This window comes from Magnolia sinica, chromosome 6 (genome assembly GCF_029962835.1).
Source record: "Magnolia sinica isolate HGM2019 chromosome 6, MsV1, whole genome shotgun sequence".
Classification (NCBI taxonomy): domain Eukaryota; kingdom Viridiplantae; phylum Streptophyta; class Magnoliopsida; order Magnoliales; family Magnoliaceae; genus Magnolia; species Magnolia sinica.
This window is the reverse complement of record NC_080578.1, coordinates 8953172-8966481: the sequence shown is the minus strand read 5'-3', so window position 1 is coordinate 8966481 and position 13310 is coordinate 8953172. Positions and strand designations below refer to the sequence as shown.

Here is a 13310-nt window from a genome sequence, read left to right as displayed (position 1 = left end):
TGATCGGGTGTGAAATCCGCCCCATGGGCGGTCATGCCGCTCCTGCACTCGTAGCGTGTCAAAAAATGGGTCTGATGGACCTTGCGTCCATCCACATCAACTCTACTCCGGTACTCTGTCAGCGACGCCTCCTCCTTTGGTACACTCTAAAGGGTGCACCACTGATGTCCGCGTCAGAAGAGGTACCATCGGGGATATGGACCTTTCAAAAAAGTGGGCCCACCTTTCATTGTTGTTCCCTTCTAAAAACTCACTTTGATACTTTGATTACATAATTTTAACCATCCATTCAATAGCTAGGAAATGGATGACCCATCTTTATTATATAAAAAAAAACTATCTAACCATTCTCCATCATGTGGTCCCACCTTTAGATTATACCCATCCCTCTTATACATGATATGGACCATCCATCATGTGGGGCACACCATTCATTGCTCATCCACATTAAAAGTCACTTTGATTGGATGATTCTAATTATTCGGTCTATAACTAGGGATTGATGATCCACTTCAATACAATAGAGAAGTTTTGATCATTGATGTAAACTATCCATCATGTTGGTCCACCTTTGATTGATCATCCCTTGTAAAAGTCAGTTTGATTAGATGATCCCAACCATCGAGTTAATGTAAATGGAGAAGGATTATCCATATTGGTTATAATAGAGGTCCAATTGTTGATTTGGACGATCTATGGCATAAGGCCCACCATTGATTCCCACCCCTTCGAAAATTCGATGTGATTTAATGATCCTAACCATCCAATCAATAACAGAAAATGGATAGTCCATATTTAACTAGAAGATATCCTATCTACGATCTAGACCCTCCATCATGTGGGGCCCACCTTCCATTACCGATCCCCTATAAAAATTTACTTCGATTGGATGATCCTAACCACTTATCACCGGCTAGAAAATGGACAATGCATTTTTTTTATTATAGTAGAAAAATGTTTGATTATTATTCATCATGTGGGGCTCACCTTTGATCATTGTTTTAAATATCGATGATATCGGCCGATATACCCCATGATATATCTTGTATCCCACCTGTGCGATACGAAACACACAGGTAGTGCGATATATCCCACATGTTCGATCTGGTGAGCATTTTTGAATTTCGATCCGTTTATTTTCTGAAATCATGTTAAATTAGTGTCAAATTGTTACAAATCCATGAAAAATCATGGATTGGGAGCTTCGATTTCGAGATTTGGAGGAGATGGGCCGAGTTGCGGAAAATTGAAAAAAAAAATCAAAATTTCCTAATTTCTCGCAAATCATTTCCAATCTTTGTGTCCAGACTCCAAACATAAAATCAAACATGTATGTAACCTAATCTTGTGATTCTTATTTTGCTTTTGAATGTATTGCTTGTGTTTATACACGTCTTCTTACATTTATGAATTATACGAATAGACATTGAATATACTTGCATCAATTCAGTTAAACAACACATAGATTTAGGACCCCATACAAAGAAAACCTATTATGTGTACTTGTTTTTTTTTGTAATGTTTTGATTTGTAAGTTTGTATTGATGTCTTTTTTAACAATCACTGAAGTTTCATTGAAAAATTTGACCAATTTCTCTATGTTTCCCCATGTTTCCAACAACAACGATACATTATACGATACAACCGATATATCCCATGCGATAACCGATATGTATCCGTATCCCAAGAATGCGATACGTAATGCGATACCAAAATTTCGAACACTGCCTTTGATTGCCCATCATTTTTTTTAAAATTATTTAGACCTAATGATGCTAACTATCTAAGCAATGGCTTGGAAACTTGATGCTCCAAATTGATTATACTAAATATGGTCGCTGATTTAAACCTTTTATTGTGTGGAGTCTACCTTTGATTACACATCCCTCTTAAACATCACTTCGACCAAATATCATAACCATTAGACCAATGGCTACAAAGGTGGACATTTTGGGGAGGGGGGAAACCGTTCTCAAGTTTAACCTTGGGAAGCCCTTCGTTTTCCAACCTCATGAATCGGGGAACTTTTTGACTTTTTTATTTTTTGATCGACAAGTTCATTGTTTGTGCCCCCTTTGCTAATTGGGCAATTAGTGGATTAGAAATTAAGGGTAGCCCAAACACATTAATTATATAAGTCATGAAGTTGGCAATTAAAATTTCCAAATCCATGAATTTGGTGCCCATCCAAACAGGCTCTTTGAAAGTCAAAACTACATCCGTGAATTATTTTTAGGTCCAAATCCCCCCATCCGTGAATTATTGATTTCCTACAAAAAATGGTTTAGGGGCCTATTTGTTTTTACGAATTCCATGGAATGTAATGTAAGTGGGCTATCATTATTTTTTCCCAATGTTTGTTTAAACAAGTATTAGGGCACAAAAATTGAGGGTCAAATGCATATGTAATAGGGAAGAGGTAAGTGCATTTGTAATCATTACAATTTTACATTATAAAATCTCAATCCGTACAATATTTCATGGCTAAAACAAACAATCAAAGCATGCCATCATTGTGGTCAAATGTAACTGACATCACTTCACTAGACAAGTAATGCAAATTGTAATCATTGCCCATTTCCGAGCAAGCGGTATATTGCTAGATCATTCCAAGTGGCAAAATTCTTTTGTATGTTTTGAGAAAGCTTTATAATTGCAGGACCGTAAGAAAAGAATTTTACAGCACTCCAATTCTTTATCTGGAAGTGTTGGTGGGAATCTTATTGTTCAGAATAATTTACTTGAGGAGGTAATGGTTAGCTTCCTTTTCATGTTGAATTTTGTTACATGCAAACAGGATTGTAAGACACTTAAATCCATATGCAGGTTGTGAATCTTGTTGAAGCACCAGTTCCAATACTTGGGAGGTTTGACGAAACCTTCTTAGAGCTTCCAGAAGATTTACTAATCATGGTAATCTAATATTTTGCTTGACAATACTTCCATATTTTCCGCAGAGCACCCATCTGAAGTTGTTTGCAGGGGTGCCTTTTATTGAAATTTTATACTCATTTAGTTGCCCCTTAATAAACAGAACAGTAAGCTTCTAGTCTGTGGACCTGGAAAACCATGCAAGCTACTCAGATGGTTGTTGTAGTTATGATGAGAGTGGATTCGTATCATCTATGCATTTGACAGGATGACATAACTATAAGAGGAGAATTATTTTATTCCAAAATGAATGATTTGGTCATTTGGTATTTTTCATTAACTTGGGTGGCTTTCCACACTTTCATGTATGGTGATATTTTTGGTTGCGTTATTCCTTACCTCTGGACTGAATTGGTTATTAGGCTGTCAAATCATGACAGATATACCCGATTTCATGATAAATTCTAAAGATGCCCATTTATTGCAATTTGTGAACATTATAGGATATTCAGAATAATGAACAAGATGCCATCATGTAAATCCAAAGACCATCCTGTACATGAAATGGTGCTGCAGCCAGTTTATTGATTCTGCAGAAACTATTTCTTTACTCAAGGAGCTGCTTTAACTTGTTTGCATATCTTTGCACGAGGCACTCATCTATTTCTTACCCATGTGCGAGGCCATTGAAATGGAAAGCTTCCAAGTAGAGTGTATCATCTTGCTGGATGAGGTTATTACCTGCTATGATTAAATTAAAAAGAGCTGGTAGTAAACCAACGGTTTTTTGATTGTCAGTGGTCTGGCCATTACCCTATAAATGCCATCCAGGGCTATGGTTGGAGGATCCAGCATTTTTTTCACTTATGATTGATTTGTGTGAAAATTAATCATTTCATTAGGTTATTATATTTAAAAAGATGATTTTTGGTGTAAGGATTATTCATTGGATATTATATCTATATGTTTTTATTGGCATGAAATATCACTCTTAATTGTTAATGGTAATGTAGTATCTTATAATTAACCAGTAAATTAGTTTGTTACAATGTAATATCTAAAATTTTCGGGTCTTTTTCAAGATCATCAGCATAATACTGAATATTTAGATCTGAAAATTTCCGGGATCTGGCCCATGGATGCTGGATCCATTCATGATTAGGAGAGGGCTCAAAATTTGCTAATTAAGAAAAACTGGAACTTTTCAACTCCCTTTCCAAGAGGACGTGTCACTGTTGAGAAGTGCAAAAGAAACCAGCTGACCTTCTTTGTTAAGAGGAAGAGTTTGGATATGGAAAACACACGCACGTTTGTGTGTGTGTGTGTGTGTTAAGAACTGAAGAAGGCAATGAATTGTGTGAGGAGTCCGACAAGAAACAAGAAACAGAGAAAGAACTGCCAGCAGAAAAAAGCAAAAGAGGGACGTGTAGTGGAAACGGGAGGAAGGTTATTGGAAATGAGGTCTGATCCATACTTCAAAACTCTGGAATCGCACATGTTCCAGGTTTGCACAGTTTTTTGTGCATGAACACAAAATTGTGTGGTGACCAAGATATTTGGTTTCATTTATTTCATACTTTACCAGGTTTCACATTTATGAAATATTTGGTACATCAATAAAGAAAGTGATAATGCATCTATTTTCTATTGGACCAGTTTGTCCATTACAGAAGAGTGATTGTGTTCATGTTTTAGATCTTTTGTTTTTTGGTTTTCATTTTCAATCTTGTGATTCTGCTACCAGTTCAAGCTACCCTTTGGATGTACTTTTCTGGCGCATAGGATTCTATCAATCTGGTGACCATTCTTCACTGTTTATACAGGTTATGCGCAAGCACCAGAAGTATTTTCCTGTGGCCAATAAATCTAATGGGAAGCTCCTACCATTCTTCATTGCTGTGAGAATCCCTTTCAATGCCTAGGCATTTCCAGCTGACTAGATTTCTTGTAGTTGGCTACTCTTAACACTATACATGAGATGCATTCTGGAAGTATTGAAGTTCGCAATCTCTCTTTTTTAAAGGTGGCTAATGGAATAATTGATGAGATGGTGGTACGAAAAGGGAATGAAGCTGTACTCAGGTTAGACATGTGGCCAGATAACTTTCGTCTTTCATATAGATAGGAAGTCTAGTACTGTTGTTCCCAAGTTTCTGTTTCTGTTGTAAATTTGAAAGGTGTATCTGATATGTAGCGAGAAGGCCACCCATGGCTATCTTGAAATTGAAGTAATGATTCAGAATGAAAAAGCCATTTCACTTGCACTCTAGGTTTTATCATTTTAGAAGAAAGAAATAACTCCTCTATATATGCACCTTCTGTTATCTGAACTGCTGCAACATCTCTTATGAAACCAAAAATGTCTACTTTTTGTGCAGAGCTCGCTATGAGGATGCTAGGTTTTTCTATAAGGTGGACACAAATAAAAAATTTGCTGAATTTCGAGGTCAACTGAATGGGATTCTTTTTCATGTAAGTCAGGTTTTTCACATAGCTTATGATAAATATGTTTTGCCTCTATTAACCATCTCACACCACACAATGACGTTATATCAAAATCAAACAGGAGAAGCTTGGAACGATGCTGGACAAGATGGTACGTGTCCAAAAGACTGTTGGTAAATTAAGCTTGGCTATGGGCATGGATGAAAATGTGTTCCCTGTTGTTCAAGATGCTGCAGCATTGGCTATGTCAGATCTTGCTACTGCTATTGTTACTGAGTTCACCTCCCTTTCTGGAATAATGGCACGCCATTATGCTCTGAGGGATGGTCACTCAGTTGAGGTAATTTAACAGACAATTTCATACATTTCTGCATAAGTAGCAAAAGAATGTTTGTCAATGTACTAAAAACATCTTTTGCTTATTCAACTTTTGTAACTTCTAGTTTAATGTAACTGGGGCTCAGTCTATGCCTTTGAAGGAAATAATGCCATCTTCTTTACCAGCCATGTCCAAGCGTTTGACAGGTACCATTCATTTGGATTCAGTAACGGTTTTTTATGTAACAGATTGCAGAGGCCTTATTTGAAATTACACTGCCAAGGTTTTCTGGGGATATACTTCCAAAAACTGACGCAGGGATTGTGTTAGCAATTGCTGACAGGTGAATTATCAGCTACTCACTTTCAGTTGCGGTGCCTTCCAGGACCATCACTTTTCTAACAATTCTCTGTTTACTTAGATTGCAGACAGTGACATTAGCTATTCATGAGATTGTCTTCTGAGGAATAATAGGAGCCTGAGCTTCATAAAATATGCAGTTTGCTGAGGCTTCCAAATCCGTACCACAGATTGGTGGTTCAGATCACTGATCATGCAGGCCACAGCTTGGATGGGGCATGTGCCATTTCTCATACATCAGAAGATCCTAACGTTTTATCATCTATTCATGAACTACAAATAGACTATCAAGGGGGAAGAAAAACAAGAAGCTACAGTTTACATTCAATGGGAAAGGCAGGCATAAGATCAAAGCTTTAGGATCTTCTGATCTGGGAGACTTTTGCAGCATTCATCATCCACAGTGGGCCCATCATATCAACTGGCTGGATCACCAAACCATATTTTTCACATCTCTACATGAACTGTGAGCCTCCACAAACTGTACATTTGCTTAGGCTTGGAACCCTATATTTCCTTTATCTGCATTCTGGACTGTTAGACATGAGTGCTTACCACATGAGCTAGATTAACTTTTAACCGAAGCTTGAACTGTTCTCCAAGAATTAATGTGGTTCATGCAACTCAACAATGGTGGCCCATGGAGTTGAGCATGATTTTTTTTTTTCCCATTTTCTATATTTGGCATGACTTCAATGTGCACGGTGAGCACCATGAGTCGGCACACACATTTTCTCCCACCATTAAAAGAATGTTGGGAAAACTCTAACAAGCAGTTCAAAATGTGGATTTTCAGATCCCATTTTGAAATGCTTATTAAGATTCCCACCCGCTATTATTGAATGGTAGGAATGTGTGCACTGAAAGGCTGTGCGCACACTTTCTCCTCTTTTCTTATCAGTGACATGAGTTTGTTCTGTTCCCCACATTTGGTTCCCGTGTCATGCCGTAGAAAACCGTGAATCCCAATCATTTGATGTGAGAAGAGTTTACGAGCTGAAGCTGTGGGTGGAATATCCAATATTATGTACTAGACTGGAACACCTTTCCCCCGGTCTTTTAAATAAAATAAAAAAAAGTTTCTAAAGGTGATAAACGCAACGGAATTGAACCTTTAGAAAAACCCTTTTGTGATTTTAGGTCAAATTTTAGTCTTGGGATCTCCATCCATGAATTAAACCATTTTTCAACAAGCGAAAACAACCACATTATCATGCTTGGGTGCGGTTCGGTTCACCTATTTCTGCCGCTGACGATCTCTAAACGTAGAGTCTCTCCTCTATCTATTGCAAGTTCAGGATGGTGAGAATCCTCGTACAATTCTCTGGGAGAGGTTGAGGCTGACCAAAGCCATCAAAGAAGCAGGCCACATGCCCGAGGCATGCACACAGGTGGATGATAGGATGTGTGGATGTTCGCTCCTCTCTCTCTCTCTCTCTCTCTCTCTCTCTCTCTAGTTGGAATGTCCAAGGGCTTCTCTCTTGCTCTCTCATCCCTCTTGCAATAGGATCTTTATATAGGTAGGCTTTAGGTTTCAGGGGAGCACCATAATATGTAGTCCCCACCCCCACAAGGCTTCTGTATACCCTACCATGAAGGAAGCTAGTATACCTTCCTAATCCATGTACCCCAACCGTCCATTTCCTTCCACTATCCATCGTGTCCATCCTTAAGTGAATCCCATGCCACCTTAAGGTGTGGACCATCATATCTTAGCCATTGAATTTCCGTTAGACTTGATTTGAAACAAAGCAACGGTTAAAACTCAAAGTTTAACAGTTTTAAAATTCCTTGATTAAACAATAAAAAAACACAGGGTTATTGCCCAACCTTTAAAACACCTGATGGATGGTTCAAACCTCAAGATTTGGCCCACTAACATGTGTTCCCAAGTGAATTAAGTGGATCCTATGTTGGATCATGTGGTCCTTGATGAACTTTGATGTAGATACCTAGTATCTCCCACTTTTAGTGGCCATGTAGTGACATCGTAAAGTGAACCAAAGCACCTATTATCAAGTCATCTCGGCCTACACATCCTCAAGTCTAAAAAAATGGACGGAGCTCGTGCAAATCCGCAAGTATCATTCTAGCCGGGACATATTGAGCCTTCACCAATCCAGAAACTTACAAGTGATCCTGCCAATGTGAGTGACCAAAGATCCAACCAAGCGGATCATCCATGGCTCATACACACACATGTGGGGTAGGGCAAAGGTTCACCAACATCAATTCAGGTCCAATGGTGAAGATTGTTTGTCCTGACACCAAGTTAGTCGCCTCACACAAGATTATTATTGAAGAACAAAAGGCAAGTCCTGGTACTTTTATAGTCATAGCCAAGGCATTGAGATCTATGGACCATATCTCTCCCTTGGTACTTGGTCGATGCGTCCAATCTCTATGTTGCCTTAGGACTTAGAGGCTATACCTTAAAAACCCATAATAATAATAATAATAATAATAATAATAAACATCTCCATAGATAATAGCAATTCCATACTAATAATCAATGCATAAGCTAGATCAAGGGAAATGAGGTCCAAAAGAGCAACCAAACATTGGTTTTCCAGGGCAAAACCCCAAGAATTTTATTCTCATTGCTCTTTTTAACCTGCTTCCTTTTCTTTCCTTTGTTGTTTTATTCTTCACCTTTATCTGTTTAGTTGGAACTAAGGCTATGTTTGGCCAATTTAGATGATTCCAAATTGTGCTATGCAATGTGCAGACTAGACAGTCTGGTTGGCTTATTTGGAGTCAGCTGTCAGCCAAGTTCCACAAATGATCCTTTTGGCCTGCGAAGAATCTCTTATGGGCTTGTAAGTGATATGTTTGTTCCTTCTCATTCTATCAATATAAATATGTTTAATGCTGCTTTTGTTAGGTTTCAGGTCCAAGTGTTGGTGGAAAATAACAAGAACTTGGATCTAAGAAATGCTTTGAGACTTGCAGCAGATGTTCAGCCAATGGGGGTCGATACCGGTATTATAAATGATGTGAGTAATTCATTTGGTTTTCTCAGCTGGTCACTTCTAAGTGTTAGTACGTCTGACTTACTGGCTACAATCATGACTGTACTTTAGGCACATCAATTTGTCACGCGGAGACTAGAGCAACTTCTGGTATGTGCTTTTCTGGAGTGAGGCTTGCCATTCTCACTACATTTCTTTTGATGTTTGGAAGAAGGACAACTTTTCTGAATATCAATTTTGTTGATTACAATCAAATCTTGGCCATTTTAGATTTTTAAGCAGCAGGACCGATTATAAATATCCTGATGAACTTCATACATATTTGTGATGATTTTTTGGCAGGTGGATAAGAGGATAAGTTCTGAAATAGTCCGTTCTGTTCTTTCAGAGCGTGCAAATTGGCCATGCCTGGCTGCACAGTCAGCTGTTAAAGTAAGTGATTGATGTCTTAACTCTCTTTCGATCTTCTACCTGAACTACTGTAGAAAGACTACAGTTTGTTAAGGTGTCTTTGCAATATGGAATTGTAAGCATCTCTGTCAAAGATTCTTAGAAAGGAGTAGGATGGTTATTTCCTCTGAGTGCTACTACCTCCATCTTAGTGATCCCCACCTTTATGTATTCCTACTAATATAATAGGTCGTGGAAATGAAAGCATTGAACTTTTTCAAACAATTCACCCTCCTAGTATTTAAACTTAGGATGAGAAATTAATCTTGTGCAATTCATGTTCTTGCTGTGCTTGCCTTTCTCCCTACAATATGGTCTCATTTTTCTTTTGGTTGTTACTGTTAGGAATATGAGAGCTGATAGTTGTTCCACTAGATGGTGCCTCATATGTCCTGAAGGACACTGGACACTTTTTATGAATATTATTAATGTTCTGATGGCTATGGGAGGTGTTAATTTTTTTAATGACATATCAACATTAATCAATTGTAGATGGATGCCTTGTCCAGAGGTGAGCTTTTCCCAAAAGTTGTTGAAGCATATTCGCGACCAACAAGAATTATCCGCGGGAAGGATTTGGATGTTGATATGGAGGTATTTCAATTTTTGGTTGAGCCTTGCTATTTTCTTCATGACCAAAAGATGCAACTTTATTGTTTTTATGAATGGCTTGTTGTTGGTTAGAACCTGGAAACAAAAAGAGAATAAGATATATCTTGTGTTCACATGTTCTAGAAATATCCAAAGTTTTTCCAGGAAAATGATACAGTACCTCAGGTCGTACAGAAAATCCCATACAACTAAACTTAGAATCATTGGGTCAGTGGGATCTGTGAGAAATGAAATTGAGAATTTAAAATTCAATATCTTCTCTTCCCTTTTGATCTTCATTCAATGTTTCTATGTTTGGTTATGCTACTGCTGTTATGTATCATTCTCCTCTATCAAGTGATAATGTAACTCATTCATTCATTATCCTCTGCATGTTTCTGGACGTAATCCTTCTCTTCAGGCAGTTTAGAAACCCCTCCTGGTTACTTGGACATTCTTCTTCTTGACTGATCCTTTCTTAGAAGTGTTTTTTTTTTTTTGTTTCCTGAACAGTAACAAAGAATTTTATTAAAGAGAGCGCTGAGAAAGATGGTGCAAAAAAGCTACTAGCCAAAAAAGGAAAGGAGCACTCTTTCAACATTACCATACTAGTGACCCACTCCGCCCTATTGCTCTCATTTCTAAAGCATGTCTCATTCATTTCTCCCCAAATAGTCCATATGCCAGCCAACAAACGAGCCTTCTCGTAGTCACACCCTAGATACACCTGTTTCCAGAGAGACTCTTAAGATCAGAGTCTCTTTCTTAAACATATTCTTTAAAGAGCCCTAGCTTGCATTGGGAGACCCACTCCATGCCAAGCCATGAATAGCCTGCCAACTGAACTTGGCATTGTCCAAGCGATATTGAAACTCCTAAGAAAGCCGTCCCAAACTTGACGCCAACTGATATTTTCTTAAAGTTATTAGTGGTCCTGCAGTAATGGAGATTGGAGCATCCTATGCAAACAATAATTTTCATTTTAACCACTTTTTGCAACCTTAAGTTTTGAACATTACCTTAGTAGTAACAGCAAGTAGATCCAACCATAGAAATAGTATTCTTGAGAAACTCTTTTGGTCATGTAAATGAGAAACTCTTTTCTTTGAGCTAAAGAGGTATGTTTGACACTTTGAAAAATGAGATATTGTTTGTGATTTTTGATTATCGTTCATGTGGATCTATTCATTATAAGTATCTTTTACATTCCAACTAATAGTATACTTTTGTATCTTACATAAAAATGATCTAAAAAGGTAAGCGAGCGTACATTTGAAACAAATGAAGAGAGAGCTCTGTGGAGTGCTTACTTGGCGGTAAAGACAAAAATTCACCCAGGTACCCTTTACCTCTTGCTATAAAATTTTATTGCTATTTAAAACCGTAATCACATTTACCATTTTGGCATATCATGGTTATAAGCTGGTGCACGGTCTATATCATTTGCTTTTCCTTTTCTTCAACATTCAACTGTGTTCAGACATCACTGCATACTAATGTCATGAGCTTTTCTTTTTTTTTTTCAACTTTTAGGTGTTGAAGTTGATGATTTTGTCGAGGTGTCTTCACAACTACTACAACCGCTTGAGGATTTCTTTAACCATGTCTTTGTCATGGTGGTATGCTCCTTCACTATTTCATTGTTGTGAATTTCTCTCTAATACTAAATTTCTTACATGATTACGAACAGATGCGACCTCCAAATTAGGCCAGTAGTATGGATTAGGAAGTTGAAAAAAAAAAAAAACTGGCTGTCATGTGAAAAATATTTATATTTTGACCAGAAATCATCAGGTTGAAGCTGAGCATAAATGACATGTTTTGGGGTTAATGCATGGGCACCTGATTTAGAAAAGTACTGTAATTTTATTGGTGTGCATCTGTAATTTGTGTGTATCTGTACAATGGCATACATATGATTGCTTTGATATTTGAGCAGAATGTGTATGTCTGTGAATATTGTTTGGAGTCTCGGACTTATTGATGGCGTCTCTTCACATTTGACGTAGATTTAAAATTTTTCGAACAAACTACCAGTGTGTTGTAGTGTAGTTCTCAAGTTAGATCCTGGAACTTAAAAAGAGTAGAACGTTTTGTCGCTATAATGAATTCCTACGGATATTGTGATGAAATTTAAAGGTGTCTTTCAAATGGAGTTATATGATACTCAGGTAGTGTACAATGCTTGATACACAGGCACTCAGAAATTGTACTTGGAGCATGCATTAACCCAAATTAAACTGACTAAATTGTGAAACCAACTGTACCTGAGTCACAGTTCCAAGATAGGGTTGTGTGAATGATCCTAACATCTGATTCATGGACACTTGTTTGTTGAAAGAGGACCATTGGATATTTTTCATTTTTAAATGTTCAATAAATGATCACCAATCTGATAGACTGAATGTGGACAATTTAATTTGACTAAGTTTCCAAGTGCCTGGGTCCTTACTCATGCCTTAGTGGTAGACTCACAAGAGTTTCAACTCGGGGTCATGGGTTCGAGTACCCATTGTGGTGAAAAACCACTGTGGTGTGAGTGGGTGGGTGTGTGTGGGGTGTGAGTGCGTGTGCAAGAAAAAAGTTTCCAAGGGCCTGCATGTCATCATCACTCTGCCACAGGATTGGAATTTTCTTCTTTCAATGGCTCAGGTGTGTTATCAACACCCATTTCTGTGTGATCCTCACTCTACACTTCTCTAATACTTCCAATTGGGGTTTCTGTTATTAACAAATGAATAATCTGTAAATGCCCCCGTGTGACAGGAGGACGAAAGGGTCAGGAAAAACAGGCTTGTGCTCCTCAAGAAAATCGCAGACCTTCCCAAAGGGATCGCAGATCTCTCAGTTTTGCCTGGTTTTTAGAACTTTTTTACCGCATTTTTGTTTATTATAATTTAAGGATGCATTATCTCTTGTACAAAATGATGCTGTTTTGCCTTTTTGTCTTAATGTTGTAGGCTAGCAGATTTTGTAATTTATCTGCTACCTTGAATGGTTGCCATTAGAAAATTCAGATGTCTTCGAAGAAGAGACAAGCTATAGTTCAAAAAATAGATGTTGAATGAAAAGAATCTGATGATGCTGTTGGTGGGCCACACTGGCATGATAAAAATAAAACAGCAACAATCTGCATGGATAAAGGGAAAACACAAATATCAGCTTGATGTCCACCGTTAAAACCTTTCTAGGGCCCACAGTGACGTTTACTTGTCAATTCATGACCTCACACAGATATGGATGAAGGGAAAACACAAATATCAGCTTGATCCAAAACATGTGGCCCCCAATAAGTTTTCAAT

General features: G+C 37.9%; 1 protein-coding gene across 3 annotated transcripts in view; it reads left to right on the top strand.

The window, feature by feature from the left end:
- LOC131248189 (glycine--tRNA ligase, chloroplastic/mitochondrial 2) overlaps nucleotides 1-13106 on the top strand; it is a 61681-nt gene extending 48575 nt beyond the window's left edge. The window contains exons 22-36 of one of the 3 annotated variants that reach the window (XM_058248303.1): nucleotides 2660-2749; nucleotides 2827-2913; nucleotides 4695-4769; nucleotides 4895-4953; nucleotides 5250-5343; nucleotides 5438-5656; nucleotides 5884-5978; nucleotides 8724-8814; nucleotides 8887-8991; nucleotides 9079-9117; nucleotides 9310-9399; nucleotides 9910-10011; nucleotides 11265-11346; nucleotides 11542-11627; nucleotides 12775-13106. In XM_058248303.1, coding sequence (XP_058104286.1) covers nucleotides 2660-2749; nucleotides 2827-2913; nucleotides 4695-4769; nucleotides 4895-4953; nucleotides 5250-5343; nucleotides 5438-5656; nucleotides 5884-5978; nucleotides 8724-8814; nucleotides 8887-8991; nucleotides 9079-9117; nucleotides 9310-9399; nucleotides 9910-10011; nucleotides 11265-11346; nucleotides 11542-11627; nucleotides 12775-12873 — 1413 coding nt within the window. In that variant the 3' untranslated portion in view covers nucleotides 12874-13106. Of the gene's footprint in view, nucleotides 1-2659; nucleotides 2750-2826; nucleotides 2914-4694; nucleotides 4770-4894; nucleotides 4954-5249; nucleotides 5344-5437; nucleotides 5657-5883; nucleotides 5979-8723; nucleotides 8815-8879; nucleotides 8992-9078; nucleotides 9118-9309; nucleotides 9400-9909; nucleotides 10012-10521; nucleotides 11236-11264; nucleotides 11347-11541; nucleotides 11628-12774 lie in introns of those variants that run through there. The other 2 variants (XM_058248304.1, XR_009172164.1) reach the window with 2 other exon arrangements.
- The last annotated feature ends 204 nt before the right edge of the window (nucleotides 13107-13310 follow it).